Source organism: Eurosta solidaginis, chromosome 4 (assembly GCF_040869045.1).
Source record: "Eurosta solidaginis isolate ZX-2024a chromosome 4, ASM4086904v1, whole genome shotgun sequence".
NCBI lineage: Eukaryota > Metazoa > Arthropoda > Insecta > Diptera > Tephritidae > Eurosta > Eurosta solidaginis.
This window is the reverse complement of record NC_090322.1, coordinates 144,859,647-144,878,858: the sequence shown is the minus strand read 5'-3', so window position 1 is coordinate 144,878,858 and position 19,212 is coordinate 144,859,647. Positions and strand designations below refer to the sequence as shown.

At 38.8% G+C, this 19,212-nt stretch overlaps 1 protein-coding gene across 2 annotated transcripts in view; it reads left to right on the top strand.

Annotated features, from left to right (window-relative positions):
* Nucleotides 1–478: 478 nt before the first annotated feature.
* The window catches only part of LOC137250441 (E3 ubiquitin-protein ligase ZNRF2), a 90,508-nt gene continuing 71,774 nt past the window's right edge, over nt 479–19,212 (top strand). Inside the window, exon 1 of one of the 2 annotated variants that reach the window (XM_067783249.1) lies at nt 479–2,160. In XM_067783249.1, coding sequence (XP_067639350.1) covers nt 1,437–2,160 — 724 coding nt within the window. In that variant the 5' untranslated portion in view covers nt 479–1,436. The remainder of the gene's footprint in view (nt 2,161–19,212) is intronic. The other variant, XM_067783248.1, reaches the window with a different exon arrangement.

Genomic DNA, 19,212 nt, shown 5'->3' with positions numbered 1-19,212 from the left:
CTAACTGTGAAAAAAACAAAAATGTACACTCATTGACAACTCATTTGCACACATAATTTACACTTTACAGTTTCATGCGATTCTGTAAATTAGTGTGCACATTGTTTTGCTGAATGAGCGATGAATGTTAAAGTCATGTCAGTGAGAAAATATTCATGAAAAGCCATGAAAACAAAAAGTCCTTCTGTAAAAGTGCATATGAGTTTTGAATGTCACAATAGTGTATACTGGCTGCCAAGAAAACTCACGAAGTTTTTATCAGTGAGGTTTTTTGTTCACAGTTTTGCTTTACAGAATCAGAATTTCAAAGTTTACACAATTACTTGTGTACACTCTAAAATTCACAGTTAGCGAAAAGTCCCAGGACTGTTTTGATGAGCGTCTTGCATAAGATTGCAACCCTTTTTATAAGCTGGCAACACCGGTAATGTTATTCTCGTCTTCTTTTGTCTTTCCCGAAAAATTTCGACTTTGCTGTCAAATTTGGCTATAAAAATACAAAGAATTTGTAAATTAACCAAATGTTTCCTCCGTAAATTGAAAAAATTTCAACCAAAATAAAAACAAAAATATTCATCTTAAAATTGTGGAAACATACAAAATTTTAAGGCAAATGTCAAAAAGAGTAGACGTGTAAAGTGAGGCGAGCAAAAAACAAGAAAAAATAATTTTTAATCAGCACATAAGCAAAAAAAAAACAAGTATTAATTTTGAAGCAGTAGCATTCTTTGGTCGAGGAGAGGTGGCGGTATCAGCATAAGAGGAAAAGCGCAATCATTAAATTATCAAATCGCGTTGAGGCGAAGGAGAAGTTTTCTCACATTTATGGGCTTAAACGTAAATTGCAAATATAAATGGTCGTGTAATCGTCGATAAAATTTACAAACCACTGTGGCGCTTTTCGTTGCTAATCGTCGATGTTTGCGATTTTGTGTTGTTGGTGCTGCAAGCGAAAGAGTCAAGCGATCAGCAAAACTTACAAGGAAAGAGTTTCAGACTAGATTCTAAAGGAAAGGGAACAAAAGGTTAGGCGGCACCTAACATTCACCACCACCAAGCTCACAATTTACTACGTTTTGGCTAAAGCAACTTTCCTTTGTCTACGAAACTGAATTAAGCAGCCAATCTACTCCTCATCTCATACTGAAACCAGCGTGCAGTTTTGAAAACAAAGAGATCGATTTGATTTTGTCTAAACGTTCTTACGCGACCACAGCAAATGCACAGAAAAAAATATGATGTAAATGCATTTGGGGTTTGATACGCACAATACGTAGCGTTAAAAGGGATATAAGTTAAGATCAAATATACGGAATTCCTAACATCCGCGTTATCTAGGAGCATTTTGCTCCGAGGGTGCTAAGCGAATTGCTACTACGGCAAACACACCACCAAGTAGAAATTAGTACTGAAAAGCTATAAGTGAAACCCAACGAATGGGCGCAAAAGCAAGTACACCGACAGCCACCAGCGGCCAAAGCCCACGTTCGCGTACCTTTTCCAGTAGTTCAACTGGAACAGATGCAGCACAGGCCGCTGCAAGTGCTTTAGGTAGTGGCAGCACGACTCATACGGAATCAGGTCAAGGTTTTAATTTGCTACGTACGTTGCCTAGTCTACAGGTGCAACATCATGTGCAAAGTTCCAGCATCGATCGACAGCGTGCACGTAGCTTGAGTTCGGTACCAGATATTCATAATCAACAGCAACAGCATGGTAACGCAACGACGTCGTCCCATTCTTCTTGCGTTGGACCGCAGACACATCCGGCTGTAATGGGTACTTTATCTGGTAACAATACATTTGGTGTGTCCACACATATGAATTCTGCAACGGGAACAGCCAACTATTTACAGCAGCAACATTATCCACTTGGTGGTGATATACGCATGGGTGTGCCCGTTAGCAGCAGTTCATTTCACGACAATTCACTCATACTTAATGGTGGTGGTGCTGTAAATGCTAGCGGCGGCCGAGGACTTGTTAGTGCTCCACATTCGCATACATTGAATTTTGAAGATCTACAGGATATATCAGGTAGTGCGGGCACAAATTTTGTTGAGAGCTTTGCTTTAGCGGCATCCTCATCGAGTGGTGCGAGCGGTATTGGACGCGTCTACACTGCGACGTCGCTGCCATCACATATTTGGTCTTTTAATGGTAAGTACACATTTTTTACTGTAGATATCTATCAAAATAAATATTCTTAAAAATGTGTCATAAAAATTCGAAGGAATATACGAATAATAAAATTAGGAATTGTTAGAAACGCTGATGTTGGAGCTCCAATGCAAGCATCAGGAGAGCTGTGAGTCCATCTGGGATTTGCGCAGAAGGATCAAGTGTGTTTGTATTGAAGCTGTGATATTACGTTAGATGTATCCAGCGATACTTGTTGTTGTTGTAGCTATAAATACACTGTCCGAAGGTTTTGAAAGGTGTGCGCTACATAACCCCTTCAACACCAGCAATATTCGAAGCTAGTATACAGCTTTAACATGAATATTATACGAAGTTTCCCTTTAGAAACTTCCAGGCTCCACTCAACGCTAGTATGGAGGATCCAAAATGAACGCACCTTATGAGAAGCAAACAACCTTAGTGATCCGAGATGGTCGGGCTACTAACTTTATGATGCTTGTCCCAAAGGCCTCCGGGGAGTGTCCTTATCGCTACAATAACAACATAATAAAACGTTTCATTTGGATGAGCCGTCGTCCCCTAGTTATGTAGACAGAAAATATAAAGAACTGATTTTTTTGACTCAAAAACAAAAAAAAAAAAAAACTATTAAAATGGCTCCCCGGTTTTAACTTCGAAAGTTCCATATGAAAAAAAAAAAACAGCCTTTGATTGTTATTGCTGGATTTTTACTCCATCATTATAATTTTCCTTTTCCTTCACCCTAATGCTTGCTTTATGCCTGCATAAATTCTCTCTCTGTTGTTGTTGTCGTTGTTCTTATAGCGATAAAGACACTGGCTGATAGTTTTGGGGAATGTTATCGATGTTGATGGTCCTCTACTGGAAATAGACCCAGTACGTTGCAGTAAGAAGCACCATCAAGGTACTACCCCGACCTTCTAGGAAATGATTTAGTATGACCACATTGAACCTTCTAGGCCACCTCGCTCCCTACCCTCTAGTTCCATGAAATCCTAGTCCCCCAGCGGGTTAGGGGATCAGAATATACCCGCGGTAGGTATGCCTGTCGTAAGAGGCGACTAAAATACCAGTTTCAAGGGGCTGTGTAGCGCAACCTTTCAGGTTGCCAGCGCAATATATAGCTTCTCCAAACCCAATTGTCAACCTCACCTATCCGCGGCGAATCCTGTTTCACTAACAGACGAGGCTCTGGCGACCCCAAGCTCCTCATGGAACTTGGGGGTAGGGAGGGAGGGAATGGCCTGAAGGTTTAATGTGGCCACATAAATCGTTCCCGAGATGGTCGGGCTAGCACCTTAATGATGCTATGGTACCGGAGCGTACCGGTTTTGTATCCGGCAAAGGACCATCACATCGATAACACTCCCCAAAGCCTTCGGGGAGCAACCTTATTGCTACAACAACAACAACAACAACATGAAATCCTAGCTTCGCCAGAGCCTAGCCTACCAAATATATCAGCTGATAAGATGAGCCAACCAGTAGGGGTGTTGTAGATGTTAGCGGATCAAATAGAAGAAACGACGTTCTGCACTATAAACGGAGACGCCCCCAAACGTATGGTAGGAAGCTGTCACAGTTCGCCGGATATTTCAATCGTGAGCGCAGAACTCGTAAGCTGCGTCAACTGGCAGCCGATGGTAACATTGGCATCCGACCACCTGCCTATACTTATTTCGCTCGAGCGTCCCGCCGACTTCATCGTCGTAGAAAAACGCACTTTCATTAACTTTAAAAAAGGAAAGTGGGACGAATACAAATCCTTTACAGACAACCGATTTGCTGCCCTCCCTATGCCAACTGATGCCCGCCAAGGGGAGCGTGCTTTCCGCAAGGTCATTGAATCCGCCTCGGCTCGTTTCATTCCCGCCGGTAGAATTCCCGAAATTCGGCCCCACTTCACGGCAGAGGCCGCAAGTTTAGCGAGACAACGTGGCCTTATAAGACACTCGATCCCGGCGACCCCCAAATAAGGGATATAAACCAACGCATCAGATTGCTTGTGGATGAACACAAGCGGGCGAAATGGGAGGAGCACCTAAGCGGTTGTAACCTCTCTGCCGGTGTAGGTAAACTTTGGTCCACTGTAAAGTCCCTATCGAATCCGTCTAGGGACAATGACAAAGTTTTCATCGCCTTTGGCGACAAAGTGCTGTCGGATGCGAAAAATGCGCGAGTGCTTTCTGCCGTCAATACATAATGTATTCTACAGTCGACAAAAATAGACGGAGGGCCAACAGACACGCACATAAACATAAGTTCAGCGCGTCACCAATTACCATCACTGCCAAAGAGGTTGAGGATGCCATCGGTCATGCTAAACCATCCAAAGCAGTGGGCCCAGACGGCATAGCCATGCCGATGCTTAAAAGTCTAGGGAAAGAGGGTTTCAAATATTTAGCACATGTCTTCAACCTATCTCTTTCCACCTTTGTCATACCCGAAAAATGGAAAATGGCCAAGGTGGTCCCGCTACTAAACCCTGGGAAACCAGCTAACATAGGAGAGTCATATCGCCCGATATCTCTCCTATCGCCAGTAGCCAAGACGCTTGAAGCTATTTTGCTCCCCCACTTCAAAGCAAATTTGCAGCTAGCCTCTCATCAGCATGGCTTTAGAAAACTCCATAACACCATCACCGCGCTAAATGCCATTAGCACCCAGATGAATTGTGGTTTAAATCAGAAGCCCCACCATAGAACAGTACTCGTACCGCTAGACCTATCAAAAGCTTTTGATACGGTCAACCATGGCACGTTACTGCAAGACTTGGAAGGGTCTACCCTTCCCCCATGTCTTAAAAGGTGGACCGCAAATTATCTGGGTGGTCGGCAGGCATCAGTGCAATTCAGAAACGAAATATCAAAGCCAAGAAAAATTAAACAAGGGGTGCCTCAGGGTGGATAAGGAGTTACTACAGTTTCTTACGCCGATGACTGCACAAAAACGGCTACCTCCCTGATCTCTCCAGTTTTTTTCGCCTCGCGAAACCTGGCATTATCACCGACTAAATCATCCGCGACCCTATTTACAACTTGGACGTCCCAAATGTTGACCATTTTGAATATCCATGTCGATGGCACTACGCTACCCACTGTCCTACACGCCAAAATCTTGGGTGTGACGTTTGATCAGGATCTAAATTTTGGTGAGTACGCAGCCGCAATTGTTCCGAAAATCCAAAGCCGTAATAAAATCCTCAAATCCCTTGCTGGCAGTACTTGGGGAAAAGACAAAGAAACGCTCATTACCACATACAAAGCAATTGGCCAGCCGTTTGCGTGCTACGCGTCCCTATATGGTCGCCAAGCCTAAAAACAGAACCGCCACGGGCTGTCTTCTTATGTCCCCAGAACACCATCTACATAATGAGGCGAGAATACTACCCATCAGGGAGAGAAATGAGATGCTAACCAAACAGTTCCTGTTGAATACCCTGAAGCCTGGGCATCCCAACAGACATCTGATTGATGAGCCAGCGCCGCCTAGGGACTTAAGGAGTCATCTCCGTAAGCATTTTGAGGAAATACGGCACCTGGGAACTCAGCCGTATGAAGCAAAAAAACACAAGCAGGTCCTTGGTGAACTCCACAAACAGGCGTCGGAACTTTATGCCGGGAATTGCCCGGTGAATCCAGTACTCGGGGAACAGTACCCAAAAACTTGCGGAAGAGGAACGCATTCTCCGCAGGGAAACGCGAGTCACTCTGGCTCAACTTCGTTCTGGATACTGTAACAGGTTAAACTCTTACATATCCAGAATCAACCCCGACATACAAAATGTATGCCCCGCTTGCAATGTGTCCCCACATGACACTAACCATCTCTTTAATTGTAATGTGGAACCAACGCCTCTAACACCCCTTTCATTATGGTCCACCTCTAACGAAACAGCAAGTTTCCTTGGACTCCCGTTAGAGGATATTGATGACAATTTGTGATCGGTCGCAGCTATTAGGTGGGGCGAAACATTGCTACAACAACAACAACATGAGACAACCATATAATTAATGGTTGATACCACGTCTCTTGTCCAAACTTGTTTATGTTCCCTAGTATAGAATGAGCACTTTTGCATGAAATACGCTTTTGGAGGATCTGTTCCACATAAAGTTTTCGGCATATTAAAACAGTGCATAGTGTATAAAATATGTTTAAAAAAATATTTCTTGGAGGCTTTGTGTAAATTTGTCCAAGATCTCTAGTTGTCATTTGGACGGGGTATGAAGGCTATCAATGCTTAGCATTACAGAAGCATAGAAAACAAACGGCTGCACTGCATGCCATTCTGCATCTGTAGACCTGGGGTGGCAAAGAACATTAAAGAGCATTAACAACCGCAACGAGGCTTAGTGCCTCGGAGACCATACGGCCATAGTAGTACTGCGTCATCAATTACAGGACGAACAGACTACCTGATTCCGAATCTGCGCTTTGAAGGTACTCTTGGAGCCACAATAGAGGTTGGTTGCAGCAAGAGTGCTCAAATGACGGACGAGGCGATACACGCGTATACCGATGGTTCCAAAGAGTAAAAGGAGTAGGGTCTGCGGCATACTGTGCTGATTCGGAAATAAACAGATCCTACAAGCTGCCAGATGACTGAAGTGTTTTTCAGGCGGAAGTACTTAGTAGCCGTAATCATAGCAGAGGAAGCACTGAAAGAAAATAGCTCAAACTGCAGCCGTGTCAGCTTTTATATTGACAGCCAAGCAAAAATCAAGGAAATAATCTCGCACACCACAGCATCGAAAAGTGTGTTAAGAGTGTAAGCAATCCCTGGAACAAGTCGGGATAGGGCGAAGCGAACATCTATATTTGCATATGGGAATAGATGGGAATGAAAAAGCGGATGAAATAGCCTAAAAGGGCGCATTCCTCGAAGCCTGCTCCGTAAATGGTCCAATAAGATTGGGCGAAATTAAGTGAGGGCGAGTTGCAAATGATCGGCCAGCGGGAAAGGCGTGGCGCAGATCATGTGTACCCCCAGCGGGTTAGGGGGTTAGATTATACCCGCGGTAGGTATGCCTGTCGTAAGAGGCGACAAAAATACCAAATAGATTCAAGGGGTTGTGTAGCGCAACCCTTTAAGGTTGCCAGCGCAATATATAGCTTCTCTAAACCCAGTTGTCAACCTCACTTATCCGTGGCGAATCCTGTTACATTAACAACCGATTCTTTGGCGACCCCGAACTCCTCATAGATCTAGGGGGTGGGAGGGCGGTATTGCCTAGAAGGACGCATGTGGTCATAACATATCGTTCCCGAGATGGTCGGGCTTAGTACCGGAACGTACCGGATCTGCATCCGGCGAAAGACCATCAACATCGATAACACTCCCCAAGACCTTCGGGGAGTGTCCTTATCGCTACAACAACAACAACAACAACAGCAGATTATGTGTAGGCTCATGACGGGTTTTCTGAATGCACACTGCCTTCTGGCGTCATCCCTTTAAGTGTTAGGTTTGGTCAGTGATAGCAGATGTAGAAAAAGTGGGTTCGAGGAGGAAACGATAGAGCACGTTTTGTGCTCATGCCCTGCGCTTGCCAGACTAAGACTCCAACTATAAAGAGTGATACAGCTGTCAGATCTAGAAGCAGCACATCGAACCTTCTAGGCCATCCCGCCCCCACACCAAGTTCCATAACAAAATTGGGGTCGCCTGCTAAATATGTGTATGATATATTCATATTCGTCACAGGATTCGCCTCGTATGTGAGGTTGACAATTGGTTTGCGGAAGTTGTGAATTGCGCTAATCAACCCCTTAAATCCCCATTATATTTATTAAAAGTTATCGTGGTTATCGTCCAATATTCACTGAAATGATTCCGAAATAATTCCAAAAAATAATCCCAAAATTACCCCTTACACAAACCCGAAACTATCTTGAAATAGTCTCTTAAACATTACCTAAACTATCTCGAAATACAACAAACCTAAAACGATCCCGAACTGATCTCAAAATTGTCCCGGAATCATCCCAAAATAAATAAATGTAAGGCGCGCAAACCTCCACAGAGATTTTAGGGCGAGCTTCTCTTCCAATTTGCGTCGTGCTCCTTTTTAATTCTTCCTAGAAATTGGCAGGACGGGACATACTTGTTTAATTAATGCCGACTCCGAACGGCGTTTGCAAGGCAGATGAGTTTTCACTGGAAAGCTTTTCATGGCAGAAATACACCCGGAGTGCTTGCCAAACACTGCCGAGGGGCGACCCCGCTTAGAAAAATTTTCTTCTAATTGTTGACCTTATTTCTAAAATTTTGATGTTGCTTTGGTCGGGGCGGTAAACGCTACCATCACACCACGGTGGCCACTATCTGACGAAAATAATTGCCGAATTATCTCCAAATAGCCTCGGAATCATCCAAATGATCAAAATGATTCAAAAGTAGTTTTGAAAAGATCTCAAAAAAGTTCAAAATGGCTCCCAAAGAGTAGTTAGTTAGTATTTATTTATTACGGCTTAAAGCCTAATTCAAGATACAAATAGTACTATTCTATCTTGTAGGTCGAGTTTTACAAAATTCATATAATTTTGCCTTAAAACTTACTACTTACTACTTACTACTTAAATATTCAGGTACATTTCCATGTTTTATATTAAATATCAATTTCATGGTATGAAAATAAATTTTTTGTTTGACACTCAACCATTTCAACTTTTTTAACATATCAGCCGTTCTAGCATCTCTACGTTTTTTAAGAATAAAACTCATACATCTATTTTGCAGAGCTGTAAAAGTGTGCAATCATTTGATATTTTAAATCATTGATTTAAGAATGCTTTCTCTTCATTCATTCATTCTTTGCTAAGGAATGCGGCTTAAAAGTCAACCCATTCTTCATTCAGTTGTGGAAAAAAAAAAGGATGCACTCCTTAACTCATTCGAAGAAAGAATGAAGTAATTGAATGAGACACAAACATTTTTCAACACAGAATAAGCATTCAAATGAATGAAGCCTTTGGTGAGTGTGCACACACTTTTCTGGTACCAATCAATTATGAAAAATGTCGTACATGCACAAAACCCGCTCAAATATCACATGGTTGCATTTAATTAAAGCCACTTCAAAATATCACCACAAAAATTTAATTATTGTCCCTGATTACCAGTTTTTTCCATATTTAAATGACAATAAAGTACGAAGAAGTTAACTGGAAAAGTATTCATATTGAAATTTTCCTAAAAATTTAATAATAAAAAAGCAAATTACAAATATTTCAACATCTCTGTTCCGAAAATTGTCATCGTTCTAAATGAGTGTTGCCAATGTGCCATATAAAAGGCTTGCATTAAAAAGTACTAACCTACATTTGCACGTCCTCAATTGGTGATTAAACAATTGAAGAAAAGGCAATACATTATAAAAGCTCTAAGCTCCTCCATATATTCTTCCTAGCGGTATATGGTCAAATACTGTATCTATACTGGTTTGTGAGTTAATTGCAATAGCAATATCCTATTTTCTAAGAGAAATATTCTTCTAAACACAATATTTTGTAATTGCAGCCATTTAAAGTAGGCTCTATAGGTAGTTGTAGCTTTTTTGATATCAAGGAAATTAACTTTGAATACAAATCTGCTCAAGTAAGGTAGAATTCAACCAAAACAATTCAATCTTTTACAAATGCCGCGCAAATAGGCAGAGATACTATTCTCAACCACTCGGGTCCTATATCTATATTCCGTCAAACACTGATAAAATAGCAGCTGTAAAAAAACTGTGTTCCGATGGAGCCAGTCAATAAGAGTTTCTCCCACATTTTTTTTGTGGCACAGATGAAGGAAAACGGGGAAGGTTAATCAGGTGAATAGAAAAAGCCTGAATCACCGTAGGACGATGCCATGGAAATAGACATATGTTTATCCAAATTCTCGGAATTATGAAGCTCCAACGAAATCGCCGATGGACCTATGCACTTTGATGTATTTAAATGACAAAAAATATCCACAATTTACTCTATTTGGTCAATGCACAATGTGTTCATTTACAAAATCCATTTTACAACAATAGCAAAATAAGTAGTAACATTTTGACATATGTATAGCAAGAAAGCAATAGATTGTCATTGCGAAGTTTCAGCCAAATATATCTTCATGCCTTTTGAATACTTTATATAATCAAGAGCCCTTTGGTTTTATGTAAGCGAGTTATCCGCGAGATTTACCTAAAAAGGAAACCAATCAACTCACAAGAGCCTAACATTTTTTGATCTCACACGATTAATTAAAAAAATCAACCCAATTATGAAGTATACAAAATCTGCTATGAAGTACTATTTCTTGTATGTCTTATGTTCGGATACCATGAAAATGATTTAAGACTTTCCTGGTTTATAATTAACTACTTGTTTATTTGTTTTCGAAATGGTACCGTCGCAATATACCAGTAAAAGCTTCTTTCTTTTCAGTTGCTCTTAAACAAACATAATAATTTATATTCAATAATTATAAGCCCGCGTTAAGCTCATGAATTCTTAAATATTAAACTATTTGAATAATTAGAAGTGGCTATTTTCCTATTGACCAATTTTACGCCTTTTTTTGCACCCAACTCCTAAATTGATTTAACATATCTGATGGCAATGAAAGTATACAAAAAATAACCTTGGGGAAAAAGTATTTAGTACTGAATGGAAAAAAAAGTGTGCATTCATTTCAAGTTTACATTCATTGAAGATTGGGAATGGTTCTTACATTCACACTCTATATTGAATTATATTTTACCATTCAATAACACACACACTTTAGCTTTGAGTTAAAGTATTTTAAGCCATTCAGGAATGGAGATTTATAATATGCAACCAACCAAACACAAATTTTTAAAAGAATGCTGAGAGAATGCACACTCAATTGATTCAATCTTTTTACAGCTCTGCTATTTTGAAGCTTTGTAGCTTATCAATTTCTTTGTCCGCTATTATGAATAATATCGATGTACACAAAGTGTGGTTCAATAATAGATTTATAAATAATTAATTTATATTTTTCTTGTATATACTTGGTAGATCTCTGCACAACACCAATCTTGGTTCGAAATAGTCGTGCAAATAATACCGAAAGTGTACAGATCACACAGTTATACCAAAAATAGACTCGAAGTTCTTCCAAAACGATTCAAAATAGTCCCAAATAACCCCAAACATTCCATAAATAATCTCGAAATGATTGCGGGTCGGAGTAGTATAAGCAAGATGACGGAAGTTTTTCGGGATGGTTACCAGAATGGTGGTATGAACAATCTAATGTCGCTCTAAGGAAGGACTGCATTCAGTCTTACCACATTTCAACTCTGGAGCTTGCCATACAGGTCTATTAGGAGAATGTTGAGTATAACCTCTAGAGCCTTTATGGGTGTTTAGGGTGGTGTCTGCTGATAGTGGATTTAAATCCAACATTTTGTCCACGGCTGCTTTGGACGTGCTTGTTCTAGTTTAATTTACTGTCTAAAACATAGGTCTGCAAAAATTTAAAGTGAAAGGGCGCAATTGGTCTTTGGAATGCAGACCCCTGATCTAAAATAACTTCGGGGTATTTATGCACTGATGAGAGTTTTGAGCCTAATCCATTTTATTTGCGGTGGTATTTTGTAGCGGCTGGTGAATAGAAACATTTTAGTCTTCGCAGTCCTCTACGAAGATTAATACGGTTGCAGTATCTCACCTAGAGTTTGAAGATGTTTTCCGGAGTGATGTTATCGGCGTAAGCAATAACTTGACAACCCGTTCTTTTTAACTTCAATAATAAAGAGTTCTTAGTAAGGTTTGGGTTAGGAGTCCTTTGCCACGATTTTCAATGAATGTTTAAGGTAGTAAGTAGACCTTTCTTACGACTACTATAAACAGCTTTAGCCAGCCAAATGCCATCTCTTATAAACAATTAATATATTCACACATATTTTCTCATTCATAATTAGTATTACACACAGAATCTCGCGAGTAGCCGATACCCGCCAGAAACTTCTTTGCAAAATAAATTCGAGAAATCGTTAGCTCTAATACAGTGTGGTACTGGCAAAGACCACTTGCGGGGTAATATAAATAATTTTCATGAGGTATTTGGGTTGGTTTTGAGCGATTGTATTAATTAAATGCTCCTTCCAACAATCGCTCTACCAACTTGTGCAAATTGGTCACCTCAAGGCAATCGTTTTCCACCTGGTCCTTCCAGCGGAGTGGGGCCGCCCTCTTCCTCTTCTTCCATAGATTGATAAGCATAAGATTTGTCAATCTGTAGATTAATTAATAAATAAATAAATACGAAATGATTTGGGTGGGTGGCTTGGAATCACGTCCTTTCCAGCATCCCACACATCGCGGCCCTACTTATTGTGTGTTAAATGTACATCAGCTGCTCGGCATCACAGTCCATCCCGACAACTGATTTAATAATATATATACATATTTATACTCAGCTGAGCAGAGCTCACAGAGTATATTAATTTTGTTCGCATAACGGTAATCCGTAACGGCATAAACTAATCGAGATAGATATAGATTTCTATGTATCAAAATGATCTGGGCGAAAAAAGACATTCATTTAGCCATGTCCGTCCGTCCGTAAACACGATAACTTGAGTAAATTTTGAGGTATCTTGATGAAATTTGGTATGTAGGTTCCTGGGCATTCGTCTCAGATCGCTATTTAAAATGAACGCAATCGGACCATAACCACGCCCACTTTTTCGATATCGAAAATTTCGAAAAACCGAAAAAGTACGATAATTCACCGGACCCGTGCGCATCTTGCGTAACCAATATAAAAGTCTCTTATCAAATATCAACAGAAATCAGCTGTTCTATCAATCAGTTAAAACTTACACCTTGCGCTGCCATCTAGCGTATGGTAGCAACTGCCGATAATGCAGTGCAAATATTGTGCCATAGTACAAATAGATTTCTTTGTGTGCTCAGAATATAGCTAAACAAAAGCACTACGACCAAAATTGCCCAAAGCTCGCTAATAGCCCGAATTTCCATCTTTACAGCCAAAACTTTATTTATAGATTTTGATTCGAAATAAGAGCGAAAAAGGGACCGTACATAAAAACAGCAATTAGAAATAATATATATGATTTATATTATTTCTATTATATAACGTTACATGCACCTGCAGAACAATTTTTGGCTGATCATTCATCTCTTAATAAATACTCATTCTAGCTTAGGTCGATGAAACAAAATAATTCGTCGATAAAGATCTTTAAGTTCAGACCCAACAGAAAAGTTACCACCATAACCATAACATTGAGTTGTTAATTCAATTAGTTTTCTTATCTTAATATGCAACAATTATGTCAATAAATATTCAATTTTATTATTTGTCATTAGAGATAACAAACTATTATTACATTCGTTTGGGAAAAGTTTGCAATATATACAGCCCAATTCTAAACAAAAATTCTGTTCGAGTTTTTCCCTTCTCCCATTCCTCGTATTCTAAATAAAAATTCCTTTTTAGTTTTTTCACTTCTCCCTTTCCTCCTATTCTGAACAATGTTCGAAAAAGCGGAAACCGTTTATGGGAGAAAAGTAGGTATTATGAATGTGAGTGAGAGGGAAGATTTCTCTGCCATTACTTAGGAGTATTTTCACTTTTTAAATTAAAGGGAATGCATCGAAATAGTTTCAAGTCGAAAAGTATATCATAAGCAACGGAAGAGCTCCTGGTATATTTGATGCAGCCATCCAGAAATTGCGCAAGGATTTTTTAAGAAGGCTTAAATAGATTTTGATATATGACGAAAGACGAATTCAACTCGACTTGGCCGCCAGAAAATTGCTATGCTGAATGGAAGCAGGCAACTCGAGCGAATTTGTATTATCTCGCTGTTTTCTTCTTATGCTCCTCTGCTGATGTTGCTGTGGCACCAATTCATTAATCATTTCAGTGAATACCACATGAAATGCAATACTATGCATTGTTTATACTTTATTTCTTAATTTCAAACGAATTCGCAACAATAATTAAGCTTTTAAATTTTTTAAACAAAATAAGAAATGCGTAACGAAATTTCAATTGACAAAACAGCTGACTTCGAAAATTCGAAATTCCTATTCCCCAATTATTGTTCTCCCTAAGAGAAAAGAATTGGAGGAATTTTTCCGCGGGAATAAAAATCCGCTAGTACAAAATTCCTAGGGAATATTTAGCATTGGGCTGCTAGATTACAGTTTTAAATGAACAAAGAAAAATTGTAAGCCCGAGTGAGAAAAAATATTCTATACCCCGCAGTCAAGCTCCATATGGTTCACATTGTTGGTGCATTTGCATGTTAAATCTCTATCCGTATCTGGTTCATGTACCATTGGAACACGAGGATTTGTTTTGATTCGATAGTGCTTCAATAGCTATCATCTGGGCCCGTATTACGTTGCGATCCGTGATCCAAACTCATTTTTTAAATCACAATAGCTCTGGGGGCCTACTCTGTATTGCGATGCGAAAGGCAGTGCGATGCGAAAATAAATTGCGATGCGAAAGGTAATTGGAACTCTGTAGCGCTATCGCATCGCTAACAATGTCGCTTTTTTATTTTTCGCTAATTTTTTGCTTGAGTATGCATCACTGACCAAACTCAAAGAAAGAGAACAAAAGAAACAAGGCGATTACAATTTCGGCAAACGATTAATTTTTGTTGAACAAATTAAAAAAAAGGATTCTGTAGCATTATGGAACGATTTAAATGAAGAAAGGATTGATTTAAATGAAGAAATCCTCCCAGTTCAGAAATTGAACTGGAAGAAGTGAACGTGATAAATATGTGGAAAATCATAGAATGGGAAATATTGCTAGTTGTATCAGAGAACAAATAAAAAATGACATGATTTCAAATAGAAATGCTTTATAAAAAAGTGGTTTCGATTTGTTATTTATTTATGTATTTTAAGTCCACTAGGATTACAAATTGTTGCTTTTGTGTTTGTTTTGTTTTTTGAGTTGTCCTATATATTTTTAAATGAATATAAAGATATAAATTTATAAAATCATCAATTAATACTTACATATTTGAACAATGCGAATGCCTATTACTTGTAGCAAGAAAAATGCGAAAATGAATGCTGTTTGACATTCGCTTTCGCTTTACAGAGTGCCGGCAATGCGAAAAGGGAGAAAAATTGCGAATGGGCAAAATGTGAATGCGAAAGTCAAAATATACATGCGAATGTCAAGATACAGAGTACCGATTTTGCGATTTCGCGTATTTTTTCTTTCGCATCGCAATACAGAGTAGGCCCCCTGAAATGGTGGGTCAGATGCAAGGCGAATTCTTCCTTGACATTCTTCCGCACGGCGAATTGGTTGAATTCGCTTTGCCACCACCTAGTATAGATTCGCCTTGGTCAGATGAATGGCATATGCGAGCTAGTGACAAATAGTACTCGTTAGATCCATAAACTATTACAATTTTTAGAAATAGTTTCACAGTTGCATAGTTATCGCTTGAGTGAAAATAGCTTTTAGTCACTGATCGTAACACGTAATACGGGCCCTGGTGGCAAAATCCTGAGCCAGATAAATAATTTTGCATGTAAATGCAACAACAACGATTTGAGCCAGATAAATCCACATAGAAGTCTGGTTCAATTTGTGAGCCAGATAATTTGTTAATTACTTCTTTTTAGGTTGGCAACGCGGCCTTTAATATACCTACTTTTTCAAAAATAGATGTCGCTGCTTAGCCTTTCGCCGTATGAGTTAAATGAAAAACAGCGACGACATCTGCCTATAACATTTTACATGTGCGAAAATTTCACGACATCTGCTCTCAAGTCTCTCAATGATCCAGAGCATTCCCGTGAGAATTGAGCGTTGGCCGGAGCTGTAAAACTCACTGAAAGACGGCAAATGTTATTGAGCATTTTCTCCAAATATTTGCTCAACTGTCAAATCAAACAGCTGAGCAGCTGGTAACACCGTCACATTAGGGGGGCTCATGAAAGCATATAAACTTATAAGGTGTAAAATTATATCCATTTACACACGCGGTTATATGAACGCACCTAGTAATACTCATGATAAACTTGATTGTTTATCAGCTGTATTATTGCCAAACAATTTTTTTTTGATTGTTATACAAATTAAAAAATCCCAAGATTAAGTGAAAAACCAAAACTAAAACGCCTTTACTTGCTGATGTTGGAGATTTCTGATGAAAATACCTGGTGTAATGTCTGCAAGGTTGCATTCCTTTGAGTTTACCGCGTTTACACAATGAAATGTGCGCGTAAATTTATACAAACTGTGTAAATGATTTTTCATACAAAATTTGACAGCTCGTTTACGCACTAGATAAGTTTATACGTTTACACACTTTATAAGGCATTTATACGGTTACATGAGTCCCCCTATTACTTACGACCCCTATGTAACATAACAGCAACAAAAGCAGGTACTTATTTGAGTATTGCAAAAAGCAGGAAGAATGAACTATCCATGTGTGTATTTAACAGAGCTCCAGAATAATTCTCAACTAAATGACTGAAAAGCTTTCGTAGGAACTATAGTACAATAAAAAAAAGTAAATTCCATTGGCGCATAGTCATAGTCAAAATAAAATAGGTTTTAAATGTAGGTGCAGCTTTTTGACATAATTTTCTATGAGATATCTGTCAAAAAAGCTGCAACTAAATTTAAAACCTATTTTATTTTGACTATGACTATGCGCCATTGTCTTTATGACATCGTGTTTCCTACTTAATTTTGAATTGAAAAACAGCTTATTGAAGTTTCTTTTTATGTAAAAATTTAGTATAGCGTTACCCAAACCAAATATATCGTACACCTAGATCAATAGGGAGCTAATTCAAAAATCTGAAATTTTGAAGTTATGAGTACATTAGGGCTTCCCAATGCAATACTGTATACTCGATACTAATACCATTGGTAATCCGCCAGAAAAGGCTTTGTAAAAAATAAAATTTGCTTTGGCATGTATGGGAGAGGCAGTCAGTTTTTGCGTTTTTTGGTCATTGAGAACTTTTGAGTTGACCGCTGTTTTGATCTAGGTGTGCGATATGATCGTTCGGCGCTAAAAAGGGGATTTATATTAAAGGTGAATAAAAGCGGTATGTACTTATAAACATCTCCATAAAAGTACGACAAAAGAAAAAAAGGTCGTTTTTTTCGGTACTATTTCGGGACCGATTTGGAACAATTTCAGAATCACTTCGAAATTATTTTGGGTAATATTTCAGTACAATTTCTAGATCATTTCGACGCTCTTTCAGAACTAATTCAGGACTGTTACAGGATCACTTCGAGAATATTTTAGATATTATTTCAAGAAAACTTTAGGATCATTTCGACACTATTTTGAAACCATTTTGGGTTGCGGAATAGTCTCGAAATTATTCCGGAAATAATTGCAAACCTGTAGCAGTCCCAGAACAGTTTCGAAGTTGTTTCGAAATGATCCTGAAGTAAATAGTCTCCAGAAACGGTATAATATAGAGACATTGCATAGACGAAAAATCGTGTGAGGCAAGCTTCACAAAATTCTAGTAGGTCACATTCACCACTTACCACAGCAGAATTTGTTAAACTACCACTGTCTGTATTTGTTATTTAATAATTATTTGTACACTTTTTATTCAGCTAATGTGTTCAGAATTTTAACTTTTTGTGTGCTTTCCACTGAAGTTCGCGCATGCAACATCTTTATATTCAAAAATTTTTGTAGTCTCCAAATGATGCCGAAATTAATACAAAAGCAATCCTTAAAGTGGCGGCCACCGTGGTGTGATGGTAGCGTGCTCCGCCTACCACACCGTATGCCCTGGGTTCACACCCCGGACAAAGCAACATCAAAATTTTAGAAATAAGGTTTTTCAATTAGAAGAAAATTTTTCTAAGCGGAGTCGCCCCTCGGCAGTGTTTGGCGGCGCTCCGGGTGTATTTCTCGCATGAAAAGCTCTCAGTGAAAACTCATCTGCCTTGCAGATACCGTTCGGAGTCGGCATAAAACATGTAGGTCCCGTCCGGCCAATTTGTAGGGAAAATCAAGAGGAGCACGACGCAAATTGGAAGAGAAGCTCGTCCTTAGATCTCTTCGGAGGTTATCGCGCCTTACATTTATTTATTTTATTTTTAATCCTTAAATTTCACCAATGGTGCTTTGAAATAATTTCGAAATTATCCTTAAAAAATCCTGAAATCATCCCGAAATATTCTCGAAACATTCCGGAAATGATCCAGGAATATACGATACATTTGTATACCCTTCAAAATTTGATCGAAGCTCTTCAAACGTTAAACATGGACAAAGGTGGTACTTTGTTACATATTAGCTGATATTTACACTAGACTGGGTTCATTTATTAACCGATATCGCGCCATCGAGTTTTCGATAGGATTTGTTCCACTACGCATACCCAAAAAAATAATTTTCGAGCCTGCGAAATTTCATTTTTTTGACTTTTTTCGACTTTGATTTTTAAGGCTTTTTTCATGACCTACTAAAAAATGTTCATTTGATTGTAAAATTTTCATGTATACCCTGTCCGACCCAGAAATTTCCGCTAAAAACGTTGTCGATAACAGTTTTTTGAAAAAAAAGGTCATTATTATGACCTTGAGTCGAAATGAAAGACGAACGCGCGTTTTAATTTAGCTCTTTATTCTTATGCCGCTCTATTCGAAGTGGGAAGTTACATCTTTGCAAATATTTAAGTAACACTCTTTTTATGCATACCAAGTACATACATAACGTTGTACTACATATTATGCGTATTGCATTAGTGATGTATAGTTAGATATTTCGGTACTATGATATATGTACGAAGTATAATATAAATAAGAATTTATGTAATGTATAAATACATAACAGTCATGAAAAAAACCTTAAAAATCAAAGTCGAAAAAAAGTCAAAGAAATGAAATTTCGCAGGCTCGAAAATTATTTTTTTGGGTATGCGTGGTGAAACTTTTTTTCCTGAGCACAAATCCTATCGAAAAATTGATGGCGCGATATCGGTTAACTTTCGTCCATACAAATCGATCCACCCTAATGTACACGCTAAAACACTATTGCACTG